This window comes from Hypomesus transpacificus, unplaced genomic scaffold (assembly GCF_021917145.1).
Source record: "Hypomesus transpacificus isolate Combined female unplaced genomic scaffold, fHypTra1 scaffold_213, whole genome shotgun sequence".
NCBI lineage: Eukaryota > Metazoa > Chordata > Actinopteri > Osmeriformes > Osmeridae > Hypomesus > Hypomesus transpacificus.
This window is the reverse complement of record NW_025813752.1, coordinates 174,817-193,839: the sequence shown is the minus strand read 5'-3', so window position 1 is coordinate 193,839 and position 19,023 is coordinate 174,817. Positions and strand designations below refer to the sequence as shown.

The window sequence follows — 19,023 nt, the reverse complement described above, 5'->3', positions numbered from 1 at the left end:
GGCTTTTCTCGTCAGCATCCGTGTCTTTATCACAGTGGAGAAGGCCTCTCCAGACAGATAACAGAAACCCTCCCCTGTAGAGACCCAGACCTCCCTCAGGGCAGCTAGGCCTCATATTTCAGGTGATTCAGTGGCTCAGAGGAATGCATGGGAGGGGGGGGGGGGGGGGGCTACAGAAAGAGAATGAGCGAGAAAACAGAGATACAGAGAGAGAAAGGAGGAGAAAAAGAGGTGTGGGATGGAGAGAGAGAGAGAGGGAGATATATATAGAGAGCTTGAGGGAGCAAGGCCTGGCTGGAGTGTGATAGATAGTCCAGGCTGTCTCTATTGCATTAGCAGGCCTAACCGACAGATTGGAGTCAGAATGGACCCAGACACTTGATTGGTTTCTCATATAAAAGCTGCATATTAAATTCCTTCACAGAACTGTGCCCTGCAAGCATGTTTCTGAGAGAAAGGGAAAGAGAGAAGAGAGAGATGGCAGTGGGAAGATGAGGGAAAAAAAGAGAGATACGGAAGAGGTAACGTGAAGAGGGAGCATGAAACCGTTGAGGTTGAGAGTGGGAAAGGAGATAAACAGGAGAATAATGAGAGGAAGAGGGAAAGAAAGAGAGGAACACACCACAGAGAATAAAGGAACATATAACAATGACACATCTTTGTAAATGTAATAAAGCTTGCTGTTGGATTAAATGGTTTTGTCTACATTTCCATGTGACCGTGTGTTATCAGCTGTTTCCTTCATGTTAACGACCTCTCTCTCTCTCTAATTGTTCTCCTGCTCATTAAGACATGGCTGTTTTAATAGTAATTAATCCGTCATTTGCCTGCGTGCAAAAACAGGGACCATTGAGGTTTGTTCACAGATTAGAGCTTGGTTCTAAAACTGTAGTGATTTCAGACCCTTGGTCACAGGCAGATCTGCTCATTTTGTTCATCACTGTTAATTGGTTGTTAACTACCTACAATTAGAAGGTTGGCTCAGGGATATGGGTTACCAGAAAAGTGTGTTAACCCTCTACCCCCCCCCCCCCCCCCCCCGCACACACACACACACGTACACACCTCTAAATGAGGTCCCTCTATATATTAATGAAACTAAAAGTCAATTAAATAGTGAAGGGAAGTGTTGATCAACCCTTTCTTTTTTACTTTCAAATCTACCCTCTTTATTGTCTCTTTCTCTCCAGATCTTACTGGACCATTAACCTTTTGAAATGATTTTTATAAGGATGTGTTCAGCAGCGTCTCCTCACCAGCTTTTCTACCTTTAACCCCTCTTCTCCCTTTTCCCCTCAAATCCCCTCATCAGTCCTCCTGACCTCCAGTCTACTCCTCTGTCCAAGCTCCTTCTCGTTCGCCACCGTCTCTCCATCATACACATTCGTCTGGACACTTGACCGCCTGTTGATAGCATTCACAGCATTTATGATTGATGGTTATATATGCATCTAACACACACATGTACACACTCACGGACATACACATTCTGTACACACACACACACGCACTTTAACTGTCAGTGACAGACTTAACTGATGCATAACCTATGCAAGCAAGTGTGAGTGTGTGTTAGAAGCATAGGGTGAACACAGGTGACCGAACACTGTAGCAACTGAGAATCTAAGGGCAGATAACATTTACATTTAGTCATTCAGCAGACAGTCTTATCCAGAGTGACTTACAGTAAACAGGGACATTATTCCCAAGGCAAGGCCTTGGCCAGGGACACAACGTCATTTGGCACAGCTGAGAATCAAACTGGTAACCTTATGATTATTGGCCCAATTCCCTAACTGCTCAGCCATCTGACCCCCATAAGGAACTGAGTGTTTCATTGTCGTCTTTCACATACATATTGAACATGCTGTTATGCCATTGTTACACTGAGGGGACTGCGGCGTGTTTACACTGTGTGTCGTCATAATGCCAATTGGTTGTAAAACACTGCCCTCTGTTTGTGACCAAGCTACCGCTCCTAAATTGTCGCGCAGAATTACTTTCAAGATTATAAGGACATAACCCCATCTAGTGGCCACACAGAATAACTTAAGGGAGAAATGTAAGGGTGCCAGATGACATTGAAGTGGACAATACATCTTTTTTAAATATTGAGCGTTTTTATGTGCCAGGCTGCAATTTGCTATGCCAATAAACCGCATCAGCACTTCCTTTTTAATGTTAATAAATTCAGACTATCCCCATGGTTTTCTAACCTATAGGCTGATCCCACATGAGGTGCAAAAAAGAGAAGGCAATTCAGCTCCTCCCTGTTCAAATCTATTAACGCGAGGGAACGGGTCGTAGACAACCTATCTAGTTACAACGCCAAAGTAAGTTGATCGTATGACATAAGAGTTTAAGTTTCCTCTGGTGATCCACGTGACTGGCAGTGAAACATGTTTTCATGTCCAAAGAGCGCTCTTGGACTTGACTCAACTTCAAACAGCTCGGCGGTCATTTCAGATCTGGCCGACACCAGTCGAGTGGCCCAGACAGCCTCGGAGATGTGTGACGCGGTGTCCCTGTCTTTAGGTTTGGGTTCGGAGCAAGACAGAAATCATCAACGACACGGATCCACTCCGCCCTCGGAAGTAGGCTCAATGAGTCACGGAAACAGTTTCTTCGGTATGTCACTGTCAGAGTTCGGAGGCAAAGCAAAAATGACATTAGAACTAACTAGCCAACCGCCGTTCGATTATTTTGGGACATTGATTGAGGAATGTCGGGACTTGGAACAATTAAGTTGCGTGGATCGCCTTAAATTCAATGCAAGGGATAGCAACCGTAAAATGACGTACGGCCGAGAGCAGTCCCGAAATGTCTGTGAGGAGTCGTATGTGCAAATGAACGCCTTGGTTGATAAATCAACGGCCCCCTTTCAACCGGACGGACTGGTGGCTTACAAACCTTCAAACTACAGAAACTCCACAAACCCGTTACTTTGCGACAATACATTGTGCTTTAATGATCTACGAAATAGCAGCCAGATCATCGAACCAGGGCCAGAAGGATCCAATGGACCCTGGTACGCTGCATTTTGTGATTACATCCAGAGTTCGTCTCTAGGATCTCTTAGACACTGTAAGCCTGTCTCAGACGCTGACTGCAGCGGAATTACTGAGGCGTGCGGGACAGCGGACGCTGATTATGAGCATATGGAAAGTTCTAGTGCAATGATGCATCCCCGGAGCATGTATACAAAAGCGTGTTCTATCAAGACCGAGCAGCAAGCTTGGGTGGACGTAACAAATTCCAATCTAAGGTAATTTTTTATAAATAGGCCTAAATAAACTGCAGTACGGGTGTAATGTAACAAAATGGGAAAGTGCAAAATCATGCCCTACTAACACTAATAACTTTTTGCTGCCATGACAGCAAAGGTGACGCGGTGTGCCAAAATACATTTAGCATTGGCTTTTTTATTAAGATGGACACATTTTTGTTGATACTTCTTCTTTGTCTCTCTTAGTTTGCATTGTTTGCAGTTTGCATGCTTAGTAGTCGTTAGAAAACGTTTCTTTTAGCCTTATGAGTATGTTCATGTACTAAGATGTCATGAAGGCTTATTAAGATTCCCTTCAAGTATTCCCTTCTTAATTTAATTGTCACCTTTTTTCACAATTTGCTACAACCAACCCTAACCTGTGTCTCCATTTTAGCTACCTGCTATCTTCCATTTTAGATATCTGCTCAAACTTTACCATTGATAACTTGCATCACAAAGCTGTACACAGATTTGTTGTAAACCAAAGGCAAAATAGGCCTACCACTAAATTGGATTTGAATATTATCAAGGGAACTTGTTCAACCCTGGGGTTTCAGTGTCAATACTGGTTCATGTCTTTCCCAGATACATCGCCATGGTAATTTATTTTGCACACCTGACCTGCTTATGTAAGGTGTTAAGCTTTAACAGGTTATGTTAAATAACAGATCAACAAGTATTACAGCACGCCTACTAACCAATCAATCCTCTTGAAAATGTAATCACCTAGAATCCTACATCATATGATCTCGGTGCACGGATAGTGAGAGGGTGTCTTAGGAGGGCAAAAGTTTAGACACCTACAAAGTGTATTTGCATATTGATATCCTAGGTACTGTTCTATGAGCGTATATGTGAAGCCCTCTGTGACAAAGCTTGTAAAAAGAGCTATACAAATTTAATTAGATTTTATCCTAAAATAGAGTGATTAAAGCACTAAAGCCTTGTACTTGCAAGTAAATCTATTTACCAATTAGAATGCTTATTTATTCCCAGGACCATTTAACACTGCTGTGAAGATAAAAGAGTAAGCCTACAATTGTCTTACATGCCATAAAATTACATCTAAGGTACATATTAAGTTTATGGAATACACAATTTTAATTATAGTCAGATCTACTCGTACCTTAATGATGGGACAGTTATACTGATGAGCCTATCAACTCACTCATTCGGTCGTCAACACCACCCCTTTCACATGAACACATAGCTCGATTGGGAATTGTTTTTGTTAACCCAAGACCCCACCCCTAGCTCCTCAGATTGAAGCAAAGGCCCCCTTGGTGGTATTGCATTTATGTTTTGTCAACCGAATTGTAACTCCAACTTTAAGTCAAACCATAGACCCAGAATCAAGCTAGGAGTATAGCGAACCACATTCTTGTGTTGTCCTGGACTTGTTTGATGTCATCTATTATGGCCATGTACTGTTTTAATCAAATAATTTTAGAAATTAATGGGACACCGTCTTTAAACATCTTTGATACTTGGTCTACTTAATAACAAGTCTGTGGGTTGGCTAGAGGAGTCGTTCACCACTGTTGTGACACCTATGCGTGATTGCGGCTGTTGGCTTAAACTTGCTAACAAAAATGTATCTGGTTAGGGTCAACTCTAGGATATCTTTTGGCCAATTTATCAATGGAATGATTCAAAAAATGCACAACTTGAAACTGTATTAGCCCATGCCAAATGCAGAGAGAAGTGTGCATTCATGAGATACCAACATCCCATACCGTGTCTGAAATGTCTGCTCTGTCTGTGAGGATGGATGAATATCAAACTTCCCCAAGACCAAACAGAACGTTTCACGGCAGACAACGGTGTTGTGAATCATTTAGGCTACATTGTTTACTTTCTATCACACATTGCTTTATTTCTATCATGCATGTATTCCAAGATAATAGATTTCCATTGTTTATTGTCTTAGCAGCAGCGATACATGTGTTAGCAGTGGCTATTAACAATTAGTTTAATGTAATAAGCAACCACCATAAGAGGAACTTTACAATAAACAAACACACATCTTAGTTTCGGTCAGGCAACCACCCATAAACCAAGTGACAACGAAACCAAATATGCTTAACCAACTCAACCCCCATCACTCCCCCAAAACTCAATTAGAAATACATGCCTTAACAAGCCTACTTTGCAGGAAAATTATCAGTATTCATGTGTTATTATGAGTGATTTCTTCAACACTTCAACTTTTGCAATATAAAGAAAAGTGGTTTGAATGTATTTTTGTTATTTTATAAAAATGCATGCAGGCCTTTTTTTTACCAGCGCATATTTTTCTTAGGAGATTTGATTAGAAAATGATTAATCAGAAAATGATTAATCAGAAAATGATTAATCAGAACCAATAATCCCCATCAGGGGTTCTACAGTTAGTTGATGTAATGGTGTCTTTATTGTAATGATAATCTGCAAACGGTGGATGGCAAGCTGACAGACACCAGCTAATACCTTGGGACTCGAGACGTTTAACTGTAGTTGACTGTCAAATCGTCAATTGGAAGTCGTCCAAAAAAATTGACGACGAAAGCTTTCTTAACTGTGACTTTTCTGTAAACGGAAATCCTGTTCCCGTGGACTTCTGCAGATAGAGAGATCAAACATAACAGATCAGATGTTTTTACAAGAGTGCAAAAACAAAAAGCATTACAGATCATCTGAATGGGGACCTTTCTGTAATGTAGGTAGAGTATGCACTGCTGTTGGGGTAATAATTCACTATCTCATTCCAAATCACTACCTCTGTCACCAGATTTCTATTTCTTAACTCTAGCATTCCAATGAACCACAGGATAATTGTCAGAGACACCAGTATTGCAGAATGTAAGCTACAAGTCTACATAGGAGTGATGAAAAACACACACACACACACACACTAACTGTAACCCTATTACACGGAGGATAAACAAATATATCCAATGCAAATCCAGGATAAGTTTGCATGCATTTACACAATGTTTCTGTTCGCATGTGTGCGTATTCCCAGGTTTGAGGGTGTGTTTCCTGATATGAGGGTGTTCCTCTCTGAGAAGAGGGTGTGCCAGGTGTGTGGTGATGTTGCCTCGGGCTGTCACTATGGCGCCGTTACCTGTGGCAGCTGCAAGGTGTTCTTCAAGAGAGCCGCTGAGGGTGAGAGCTTGAAGTGGGATTCCACTCATCAAACACAACAAGGCACTGCCCTCTTTTAACTCGTGATGTGCCTGATCGTAACTCGGATGTTCAGTTGAATTCCTGAAGTGTTTTGTGTGGGGATCCTAGGTAAGCAGAATCACCTGTGTGCCAGCCGCAACGACTGCACCATCGACAAGCTGAGGCGGAAGAATTGCGCTTCCTGTCGGCTGAGGAGGTGCTTCCTGTCTGGGATGAGTCTCAAAGGTCACAACCTTTCCTTGTCATTACAAAGATCGATGGGAAGAGGAGAGAGAGAGAGAGATGGAGAAAGGGAGAACGAAGGGGGTTTGTGGGAAGGCAAGGAGAAAGTTTGAGATGGAGGGAGGATATGATGTGTGATAGAGAGAGAGAAACAGTGGGAGAAAAGGAGGGAGATTGTAAGTGAGATGGGGGAGTCAAAAGGGTGAAGGGGAGAATGCAATGCAGGGGGCCGAAAACAGCAAGCACATTGGAGGCATTCTGTGGGCCAACACAGTAAGATGGATCTATTTACCTTCATTTCTCGGCTGACCAGAACATCTCCCTTCCCCCCTTGTCTGATACTCACTGTTGTCTCTCCATCATGCATCTTTGTGGTTGGTTTCAGGCCAGAGGCTAAAAGGCCTTAGCCAACCGAGGATTAAACTGGAGGGGGAGCAGAGTGCTGGAGAGGAGAGGAGGAAAAGGAAAAAGGCCGGAGAGCAGGATGGAGTCCCTGACTCTAATGCTACAGCTACCCAGGCTCAATGTACGTTCCTGTTATTCATACTTAATAGCCGTTGTTGATGGAAGCAGATATAAGTTATTTAAACACTGTGTGACACATGGGCCTCTATAGAGGCTGTACTGAACCGAGGTCACAGCCTTTATGCTGTTGTTTAGATGTACAACACAGATTTGTGTCCTTAATTCAAGTTGTTCAAAAGTAGCAAAACCAGTTATCTACCAGTCAATATGATGGCTCAGGTTGGTGTGTGTCAATGGAATTATAAAAATGCCAAGCAGATCATGATCAGTCCATGACATGCATTGAATGGTTTAAAATGGTAGCTGTGAGGCTGACTGACTGACTGAGTGTGCGTGTTCCAGCGTCCATTTCCGTCCCTGGACCCTTGCCCAACATGCAGTGCCACCTGCCTCTACTGAGCGTGCTCCTGACCATCGAGCCAGACATGATCCACGCGGGTCATGACCCCGCCCAGCCGGATTGCCCCTCCTCCCTCCTGAGCAGCCTTAACGAGTTGGGAGAAAGACAATTGGTCTCTGTTGTACGCTGGGCCAAAGCTATACCAGGTAACTAGCCTGGACCAAAGATATACTAGGTAACTAGTCTGGATCAGAGATATACCAGGTAACTATACTGGAGCAGAGATATACCAGGTAACTTGACTTACCAGGTAACTAGTCTGGACCAGAGATTTACCAGATAACTCATGTTTTTGTCAAAATATTGACTAAAATTGTGAACACTAGAGGGAGGTAAAGTCATTAAAATCATGAGTTTATTGAAGGAAAAGACCAAATCTCCTTTCTTAAGCTCAATTATTTCTGTCCTTCTCTTAATCTTTCCTCCCTCTCCCCCTTCCTTTCCCTATTCCTTTCTCCCAAGCTCCCCCTTTCAGTGTGTTTAGCTTTTGATCCTCACCAAAACCACTCTGAGCTACCTGTGTGTCTAATGAGCCCAGGTTTCCGTGACCTGCATGTGGAGGACCAGATGTGTGTCATCCAGTCCTCCTGGATGGGCGTGATGGTGTTGGGCCTGAGCTGGCGCTCCTACACACAGACTGACGCCTCCATGCTCTACTTTGCACCCGATCTGGTCTTCAACGAGTAAGCGAGCGTCCTCAAACCAAGCATGTCACGAAGCTGTCACCTGGCAGTGGATCTTTTGAGGTGTCATTTCTTCATTTGCAGCTGTCTCGGTTAGCACAGATGGCGGTTTTATTGTTCATGGGTGTCGGAGCTCCAAAGAGTTCTGTGCTCAAGTCGAGTCCTTCCAGTAATTTTTTTATTATTTCCCAAACTTTTTTGCGCAAGAAGCTTTAGCCTAGATCCGGTTTGACTCGAAATCCTCAGCTTCAGCTCGGCGCTGCATCCCCAGTAGAACGTGACAACAGAGGAAAACGCACAGACTGAAAATGGGAGTACTCACAATGGCTCCCTGAAGTTCCTACTTTCCCGGCTGCAGAGTAAACAAACCTGTTTGTTTGTTTACCGGAGAGTCCTCAGTCAGTCGCCGTGCACACAGAGCTCAGGGAACAGGCCACAGGCCTGATGTATTCTGCTTTATGGCCACTGTGAAAACAAAAAGCCTCACAACTACACACATTTTCATCCTCTCCTTTTCTCCTTCATCTCTCACACTTTGTTCAGACTTTCCCTTTAGCTCCTTTCTTTCACATCGTTGGTCTCACATCAGAAGAATGCGTTTGTAACTTGTATGAGAAGCGAAAAATGAAATGGCTTAAAAACAAAGAGCCAAGCGTGTGTTTGTGAGTCGTGTGGTGTTTAAAACGTTTCCTGCAGAGCGGGAGAGCCAGAGTTGCTCGGTGCTGTTGCAGAGGGCTGCCGTGTTCTGAATACTTAAGCGCGCTGGCTGACGATTGGTGCAGCTGTAGTTAGGGGTTCAGGCCGCGTTAGACCTCCTTCATCACCCCTCTCCTCCCCACTGGCTCAGGTAGTGCTCAGTCCTGCATCAGTAATTGGTACATGTCCTTGTTTCTAACCTGCACTCTCCTCCCCCCTCTTTCTTTCCCACTATCTCTCTTTGTCCTTTCTCCCATCTCTCCCCCCCCCCCGGCTCTCCTCTCCCGCTCCACACGTCTCATCTCCCCCCTCCATCTCTTCTCTCGCCCCGCTCTCTCCTTCTCTCTCTCCTCCTATCTGCTCCGTCCGTTCCCAGCCAGAGGATGCGTGCGTCCAGCATGTATGACCACTGTGTGCAGATGTGCCTGCTGTCCCAGATGTTTGGCGTGTTGAGGGTGACCAAGGAGGAGTTCCTGTGCATGAAGGCCCTGCTCCTCTTCAGCATCAGTAAGTCCCCTGGTCTGTCCATGGACTTACAGTCTCACTGCAGCCAACTGGACGCACACACTCACTCACACTCTCAGCAGAATGAACTCATGCAAGTCATGGCTTGATTTGACACCTTTTTTTTGTTGCTGTCTTTTAAGTGTGGAAATATTTTCGTTAGCTCCCTGGGTAAATGTCAAACAGGAAACGGTTATGTTATTCCAGGGCTGCAAGGTTGCGGCCACATGTTTATCCAACACAAACGCTCACTGTACAAAGGAAACATGCTGCTTCTCTGTTGTTTCTAAAATGCTTTTTGTTTTCTTGTCCCCTGCATCCCTCCTGGTGTGTGGCAGTCCCAGTCGAGGGTTTGAAGAACCAGCATGGCTTTGACCAGCTTCGGACCTCCTACATCCAAGAACTGGAGCGTCTGACCAGCCAGAGAGGAGAGACCACACGCACCCAGAGACTGTTCCATCTCACCCAGTTACTGGACTACATGCAGCCGGTACGCCGTCGCACACTACACACTTGAACCCATTTCCAGGAAACTCAGTTTCCTGTTTGAACTTTCAATAGACAACTTGTTATTCTTGGAAAACCAATACAGAGGGTTACCTGTTCAGTAAATGCTGTGTACTCATGCACGGCATTAGCAACAGCACTACCAATGTCTGTCTAGCCTAACAGCGTCCCTTTTTCTCCCCCTCTTTTTCTCCCCCTCTTTTTCTCCCCCTCTTTTTCTCTCCCTCTTGCTCTCCATTCTCTCCCCCTCTTTCTCTCCCTCTCTCTCCCTCTCTATCTTCCCCTCTCCTCCTCTCTCAGATTGTGAGGAAGCTCCACCAGTTCACCTATGACCTCTACATCCAGGTCCAGTCTCAGCCCACGCGGGTCAACTTCCCTGAGATGATCTCCGAGCTGGTCAGCGTGCATGTGCCAAAGGTCCTCACAGGCCTGGTGAAGCCCATCCTCTTCCACAAAGCACTATAACTATGTACCGGAGGTGGTCAGAGACCTTGGACCCTGAGAGAGTCCTCTTGGTCTCACGATACATATGAAGGCTTTGTGAGTTAGGTTTTTCAATCTAATCATCCGATTCCAGATAGGTACCTGAGGCAGGTGTAGAGCTGAATGAGGGGTACCTGATTCACTGGCACATGGGATTCCCTGACATTGAATCTGAGTCCACAAGCTGAGGTAACCGAGTTGGTTAAACCCCCCCCCCCCCCTCAGCAGAAATCCAGCGTGATTGAAAAGCTTGCTTTTTCCACGCTGTAGCTGGCCAGAGCAGTGTATTTAGGGGTGGTGGTCACATTAGTCAGAGGCCCCAAGTTTGAACGGTAGAATGTTCAGATCAGGAGGAGGCGATGCCAATGAGCAGCGACACCGTTGACACTGGCATGGAGTGGAGGATTCTTTTCCCCCCGGTTGGAATCATTGAACTTGGGTCATCGTCTTCGATCCATCAGACTCACGCCCTCTAAGGGGGGGAGGGGTCACAATAGTTGGAGAGGAAGACTTGAGGAAGACGCTGGAATTCAAAGCTGTCTTCCTGTAGATTTGGTTTTGAACTTTGAACTTTGGCTTTTAACGTTCCCTTTGATATGCTTTTGTTTCTTCCTTTAGGGGACCTCGTTTTGGGAGTGTTTTAGTATTTTATGATATCTGTTCTTACAGCTTTCACACAGTTGTGCACGGAGGAGACCAAATGTGTTTGCATCCTCTCTTGTCTTCTAAAGACATCCCATTTGGTCTCTTCCAACCACTGAATTCAAACCTGTGATGGTCCATTTTGGAGTAAATAACAAAAAGCTAAATCAGTAACTTTTGAGTTTTGTTTATTTTATAAGCTCCCATGCACACCACAAGTATTTAGGTTTATGTCATGGCAACTGCCTTTATAATTGGCTACACCAAAGATATATTTTGTATTGGTTTGTTTCATTCTTATTATGAATGGGTTATTTGACTATTTAGATATAAATGTATTAGTGTGCATTTAAAATGACTGGTTTTCCTCGTACGCGTCTTTTACATGCTCGGATAAAATTACATTAAGCTTGTAGGATTTATATGGTAGTGGCTTTTGCACTAGGACAAAAGTGAGTGAATTTCAGCAGAAATGGACATGCTCGGGCATGTCAGAGTAGCCTCTGGGGTCAGTTTTTTTTACTTTGATTGTGGTTAACTCCATAGCCTTAATATTGATTGAACAGCTGTTCAGTGCTTGCATTGAGATTTGTGCGGTGATCAAGCAAAGAAATTATTCTCAATTATGTCCAAGATATGGCATTGACTGTTTTGTACTCTAGAATTATGGTATATGCACGTTTTCAGAGTTGGAGATATTCTCAACATGTTTTTTCCCTGCATTATCTTAAGCAGTCCTCCAGTCGTGGAAGAGCAATCCCAATTCCCCGGTCTTCCACGAGTTTCAGCCAATTGGTCAGTTTTAAGTGTCACCTTGACGACAGGAGCTCCTATAGTACAACAATACTGACTGTTTTTCTGTAAACACTTGTGCGCAATTCCAACCAATCTTTTTTATGATTCTTTTTTCTACTTTATAAAAAAGAAAAGAAAATTATCTCTATCAATCCCATATACAGTTGACTTGTAGCCTTCGTAGTAACAACTGTTTATAGTTTGTCAGTTTTCATCACCAACTGCATGGAGCTGAATGTATAAACCTTGATATACCAGAGCATGACTTGTTTATTTCAAGTACATCCAGCTGTGGCCCTACAAACAATGCCTTCTCCGCACCACGGCCGTTCTCATAGGCTGCTGAGTGAAGAAGGTAGAGCATGGCCGTTCTCATAGGCTGCTGAGTGAAGAAGGTACAGCATAGCCGTTCTCATAGGCTGCTGAGTGAAGAAGGTATAGCATGACTGTTTCTCATAGGCTGCTGAGTCAAAGAGGTAAACAGCTACTGAGTCCAAAGCCCGCCCCCTCCAAAACACGCCCACATGTACATGACACCACAGAAGGCAGTAGACCCTAGCAGATCAAAAATAAATTGAAAATGTTGTGAAAGTTAGCCATTTTTGCAACTGGGTTAGGGCTAGATAACGTCAAGTTATCAAACTCACAAACACCATTTTGAAGTTCAACTTCCTTCACATTTGTGCCGGGGCTATAGCTGGAGCCTCCTCGTTTATATCTATTTTGTTCAAGCTGGTAATATTAGAAAATACGTTAAAAAAATGAAAGACAGCGCCCCCTATGACACTGTCTGAGCTTCTGTGCTCTCCCCCATCTTACAGTTAGATAAACAGTGTTCTCATGAAATAAGCCATGGAGGTATGGATGCATCGCTGAGCTAACTCTCAGGGGGCCTCATTAACTTACACAACATGTTTTGAAGAGACAACACTTTTTTTTTTTTTACTGACAATCTTACCTACCTTACCTTTAAGTATGCTCCGAGCACACATTTAGAGAGGGCTATATTAGTTTTTCTCTTGTTTATCTTCATCTGGTTGTGTTGAAGCTTTGCTTGTGAGTAACACTTTAAATACTACAATTACAGTTCTTATACACAATGTATTATAAACATATTTTGTATGTTCTTTGGAACTTAATGTTGGCTGTATGTGTGTTGTTGTAAGTGTAAAGAATGAGAGAAGGAAAGTGTAACTTCTCTTCCCTGACAACCGTGAACTTGAACAACATCCAAACATACTCTTAGTCCAACACTATTCTTCTGCCTTACACCATTACTGCCAATTACTGGATGCTATATTTACAAGGTTTGCAATGAATGGTAAATACCACATATTTCTTCAATATATACATCTGGCAGTAGCCAAACAGCATATAATAAAAACAAAGTTAGAGAGCGCTTTTCCCAGTTCATCTCACTCCATCTGTTCGTATGGAGAAGCCCTGGAGAAGCTTTGCTTGTGAGTAACATATTAGATAATACAATGACATAATATATAAACACATTGTATCATGATAATCTTTTAGTCTTTGATGTAGTATCTGCCATATTGCATAACAAACATCTTATGTTATCTTTGTTTCTGTATTAACCACAAAATCTGTTTTAACCATAAATCCTGTCCTCTGTCCTTCATGCATCAGAGAGACTTTGCTACTACCGCTGTGTGTCTGAACTGGTCATTTGTTCTTGTTGAAGTGTCTATTAACTCTAATAAGCTGGTTGTATAATACTTGTAAAACCAGAATCTGAACTGAGAGTCACACCATTATAGCGAAGACGGACCATTTTCACAACAATACCTACCTGTGTAATTACATATTTACCTATCTACATTGGTACACTGTTCCTTGACTCTGACCACCCACATACTGTAGAACTATAACTTCTGGTTCTTGCATCTTCTGCTGTAATTTCTATATGCACTTACATTTGTACATCGCTTTGGGTAAAAGCGTAAATAGCACAAATAACTCTCCCGCTGTTGCCTCAGTGAAGCCTGACATCCTTGTGAAGAGTCATCTACAACCAGAAGAGACATCAACACCAGGCAGGAAGTCAATGGGCAGTGTTCGCAAGAAGGCCCATCCTCTCAAGCGGTGCTTCAGAGCTTAAAAACCTGGAAAGAGCGCCAAGCCTTTCTCAAAGAAGATGCACTGTGGTTCAGATGCTGCTCTTCAAGCAGCCACCAAGCTAAATATAGTGAGGCAGATGTCCAGAGCAAAGAGTGCTACAGCAGCAAACATGGCCCAGGCCCCTGGCCTGGACCAGCCACATGGTCAGTCGAAGCCTTGTGCACAAAGCATGGAGGTAGAGTGAGTCCTCATTCTGCATCTACTCAACATGCACTGAGGCCTGGGCTGAGGGCAACAGCTCACGCTCCTGTTCCACAATCTGCCTCCTCACGGCAAACCTTGAAAACCAACCAAATAAAACAGAGAAGGTTCACGTGGTGACCAGGGTAATAGGTTACTTGTCAGGTTCTTTGGACCTTTTCACAGTCTACTCTCTGGTGCCGGAGTCACAGAGACGTCTGACAGAAGAGCCGCGTCTCTCAGCCATTGAACTGCAGTGTGCTTCTTCCCGCCCTCGCCGAGGGCAACCACACGCCAGACGACAGGTAAGAAACGCCCACACACCCTAAAGGGTGAGCGACCGTCATGGTTAAGGTTGTGCAAAGCAGACTGCGTGGGACTTCTCTCTGTGAAGGCGTTTGAAATCACTGGGGAAAAAAAGGATCGGGTTCAAGTCTGTGGCTTTCTGCATGCCCAACCATCTGTGGAGGAGGGGACCTCTAACTGAACTGCTCCTCCTGAAGTTTCTTGCGTTTTTCCAGTTTTAGGGTGTTTCTCCTTGTCTTTCTCCTAGGGTTTAGGTTGGATATCGGGGACTGATCTCTGGTTCTCTGTGAAGCTTTTTGACTTTGCTTGTTCAAAGGGCTTTACAATAAGTTTGACTTGACATCCTGCCCACCAAGGGACTTATATATCCCATGCTCTCTGTCTTGTTTTTGTATGTACTTGTGTTATGCAACTGTAACTGCACCAAGGCATGGGGTTTTCTCCTTAGACAGAACCACTCTGGCAAAATCGAATCTATTTTCATCACAAGAAATTAAGCAAGTCAATATCTGAGTATGTTGACTGAATTGAGGTTCCTGTCATTTTTTCTGAATCAAGCTTAAACCGTTGCAGCAAAGAGTGGCCCTGTACCAAATATTGAGAAAGAAATGTCACTTTACAACAATTGATTTTATAAGTGATTTAAACTGAAATGTCAAACAAAACAACATTTCAGTTCACCATTTGGGATTCAGTAATTAGAGAGGTCAGGTGTCTTAATGCTTCTGAATCCTGTCTGCCTATAGACTGCAGTGTTGAATGTAGATAGAGCAAAAGAGTGCTCTGTTTGGAGTTGGAGTATCCCCCTCCATTCACACACCCACACACACACAAGCATACTGATACTGACTTCCAGACTTGTTTTAAAACTGCTGACACTCCTGGTTGCTTTTTACATCTTTGGTTGTCGTTTTTTATGTCTGCATATTTAAACACTAGTGAGAGTCAAGGGATTGGGATGGTTAGATTTAGGTTTGGAACCAGGCCAGGACTGGGTTATGTCCTTAGGTAGCACACACGTCTCAGATATCTCTCAGCCTTTCTCCGAAGGATCTCAGATCATCTGAGATCCGTCTCTGGAGGAGGGGATCCCTCTCTGAATTGCTCCTCCCAAGGTTTCTTCCATTTTTTCTCCCGGTGGGAGTTTTTCTGGGAGTTTTTCCTTGTCTTCCTTGAGGGTTTAGGTTGGTTGAGGGGCAGTTCTATGGGCGCATGTGAAGCCCTCTGTGACATGCTTGCGTGTAAAAAGGGCTATACAAATAAATTTGATTTGATTTGATTTGAGATCATTGGACGTGTGACGCATGAGTCAAAGGCATGTTGATGATTGTAATCAAACATATACTGAAATGTAACATAAAACGATGTGTTCATTTTTTTAGATGGCGCATTTCTCTTATTGATATTCATCGTTTTTCCTTTGATGATAGGCCTACATTTTGCATCATGTTTGAAATTACAAACTGCGTTTTATTTCATGATGTGAGGATGGCAGACTAATATACAGGGAGATACTTGGACAGAGGTTCATCGGTATGGTGCGTGTTTTGTATTGAGTTGCAGCTTCTCCCAGAGGTACTGCTACTAAACCCTTGGGGGGGTTTGGTTTTCCACAACTGCCCAGGATACTCTAACACGAAACACGAAGGTCGTCTGTTTGTTGAACAGAAGACCTTTCTCTGTGTTGGGTTGCCATCTAGTGATTAAAGTTGACTACTGCAATTTGGAATTTCAATTATAATGCAGAGTATTTTACATGGGGTTTGCATGTGAATTTGCAAACCTCTGACACATTAAGAACCACGGTATGTGTGTCGTGCTCTGAAGCAAATATATATCTTAATTAAACATTATATTCAGGAGAGAGGCATGCAAAATACTTAGTCATTGATTAATGAGGTATGTTGTCAAGCTTGAACAGCATTTGAATCCAGAATATGCTTTTACTGAAGTTTCTCCGATCATTTTTCTTCAGGTTTTGAAAAATTACCAAAACTAGTCTTCAAGTGTTGCATCAAATCCTTCACAGCTTCTCTGTGTTATGTAGTGGGTCAGTTTTTCTCGTTATTTGTAGATTGAAAAAAAAAATACTACGGTACGTTTCAGTACATCTATTCATAGCACACATCGTTACTTTGAAAGCTAGTCTATTTCAAGTTTCACTCAGTCCATTTTTCCAATAGGCCTCTTTGTAAAGCAGTGAGTCCCAGCAGATGCATGGTGATTGTAAGTAAATTTCCTGAACCAACTCTTTCAGCAGCTCTGTTGTCCACTTACGAATCCGAGCTTGACACAGAAAGGCGGAGACAGGAGGGAGAGAAACGCTGAAATATCACTTATCTCTAAATATATTCCTCGACGTTGTGGGTAACTGTTCAAATAAGTGCCCTCTCGTAGCTTTGCAACAATTAAAAATGTATGTGTGTTGACGTTGACATTTGGACATTTGGGGTGAAGATTCCATTTGATTTGTTGCGTTTCTCCGAGTGAACCATTTGAACATCAATATTACATTCCTTCTGCAGAAGCCATTCCTTCTGCAGAAGCCTCTCTCTGGCCAGGATAGCAACTATGTTTAGATGAGGTAACTATGGTGGCCACTAACAACAGACCAAGTTTCAAGTTTCATCTTTCTGAGGGAGCATTGGGATGTTGGGTGTAGTTTTTGCCAGCACAAGAGGTCATTTGGGGTTGTTGTATATACGTTTTATCGTTATAGTCGTGCTGTGTTTGGTTTTTATCTCAAAGACACAAAAGCTTTTTTGAGGCCCTTGGAGTGACAGTCACTACACATGGTCTCAAACAAAACAAATTCACCCTCAAGCACAAAGCACATTCCAACTCAACTAATTGCAACCCAAAAAAACCCACAATGCCACTCTCACAGGGTATTGGTTGGCACACCGGCACAGGGCCCAATAAAGGCCAGCAGCACCTTCCATAAAATCCCAGAGAGCAACAGCAATGACTTTAACATCCCCACCCCAGAACCACCGATCGCAGGCCTGCTGCCCCTGGAAAACAATTAGCTCTGGACGACTGCAACCCGACACGCCACAACGGGCTGTCGCTGTGGTACTTTGAATGGACGGCTACTATTAGCCAAGCAGCAGTCCATTAACAACCAATTAACTGGCTATTAATATTTAACCAGACAGGGCCTCTCATCCCAGCATGTTTTTAAAGGGGAGGTGGCCCCAGGAGGGTTGCAAACATGAACCGCTTTTAGCATAAAGAGGGCTGTGTGCTGGGCAGGAAGAGGAGGAGGAGGGCCAACCTGATAGCACTGAGAGGGGGGGGGGGGGGTGAGAAGGGGGGAGGGAGTGAAAGAAAGAGTGATCGAGAGGGGGTTGGGGGGAATGGAGTGAACAAGAGAAAGAGGAGAGGGAGAGAGACAGAGAGGGGGGGGGGGGGGGGGGAGTGATCAGCAGCTGGGTCCAGCTGGGACACAGAGAACAGAGCGATTGCCACCCTCCTTCATCGGGCTGGAAAAGAATGTCACAGTTAAATTAATTTCAACATCGAAACAATAAATACAATGGACCGAACAGACATGATGATGAAACACCATGTTTTTACGGCTGGACCTTGCTCCTCTGGGGTTGTGGGTTGTTGTCTGTGGGGCCCCATTCATAGTTCCAACACACATCATGGAACATGGCTCAGAACTGGAATGTCTGCTTTGCTTTTTTACAGATTCTATGATTTCAGGAACTGAACTGGGCCGGGCCGGGCAGGGACAGACTGGGGCCTGACGAACAGTCAGAATCCAGACTGGGGAAACTCCCTGCCTTGAAAGAGAGAGGGGAAGGAATGGGGAAAGAAATAGAAACAAAATGTGGGAAAAAGGATAGAGAGGAGAAAAGAGGGTGAAGAGAAAGAGGAGCAATAGAGATATTAGGAGAGAGAGAGAGAGACGTTATGACTTGAGGCCTGTCCCGAAGGACCAGGCATTTGTCTTCACTCGAAACTATGATTTGTTTTTCCACCAGTGAGTAACTACAGTATAGGCCGGTGTTTGTCACTGCGCTGAAAGGACTTTCGGAATAGAGGCGGAAAAAAGGAGGCGAAGAAATGGAAAAAGCTAGTCCCCGGGTTTCCTAATGCACATTACATGTTCGCCTCAAGACTTCCCTCTCGGCTTCTCTTGTTTGATATAAATTTAACGTCTTTGCTTTTGTATCATTATATCATTCCAGAGCCATAACTTCTTTATCACCAAAGCGCTTGATGAGAGACGAAGAGAGAGGGAAAGAGAGAGAGAGCAGAAAAGAAGGGAGGCAGTTGTATCATGTTCTTTCCACTGGGTGTAGATGTGGTCTTAGATTTCTCTCCGGGTTGCTGATTAACCGTGTGTGTGTCTACGTGTGTGTGTGTGTGTGTGCACTCGCTGAGGAGAGGAACTCCAGATTTAATTTCCCCCAGCGCCAGATATTACACCCCCGTTCCCTCTGTTTTTATTGGAAACGAAACCAAAAAAAAAAGAAAAAGTGTTTATGACGCATTAA

General features: G+C 43.8%; 1 protein-coding gene across 2 annotated transcripts; it reads left to right on the top strand.

The window, feature by feature from the left end:
• The first annotated feature begins 2,258 nt into the window (after positions 1–2,258).
• On the top strand, positions 2,259–13,553 carry LOC124462429 (progesterone receptor-like). 2 transcript variants are annotated; one of them, XM_047013972.1, is made up of 10 exons: positions 2,259–3,265; positions 6,273–6,415; positions 6,545–6,661; positions 7,044–7,184; positions 7,526–7,729; positions 8,122–8,266; positions 9,339–9,469; positions 9,805–9,956; positions 10,274–10,443; positions 10,597–13,553. In XM_047013972.1, the coding sequence occupies exons 1-9, from the start codon at positions 2,400–2,402 to the stop codon at positions 10,436–10,438; spliced, it is 2,064 nt and encodes a 687-aa protein (XP_046869928.1). In that variant the 5' UTR covers positions 2,259–2,399; the 3' UTR covers positions 10,439–10,443; positions 10,597–13,553. The 2 variants fall into 2 exon arrangements, with proteins under 2 accessions (XP_046869928.1, XP_046869927.1); XM_047013971.1 differs by having other exon boundaries at positions 10,274–13,553.
• Positions 13,554–19,023: the final 5,470 nt, after the last annotated feature.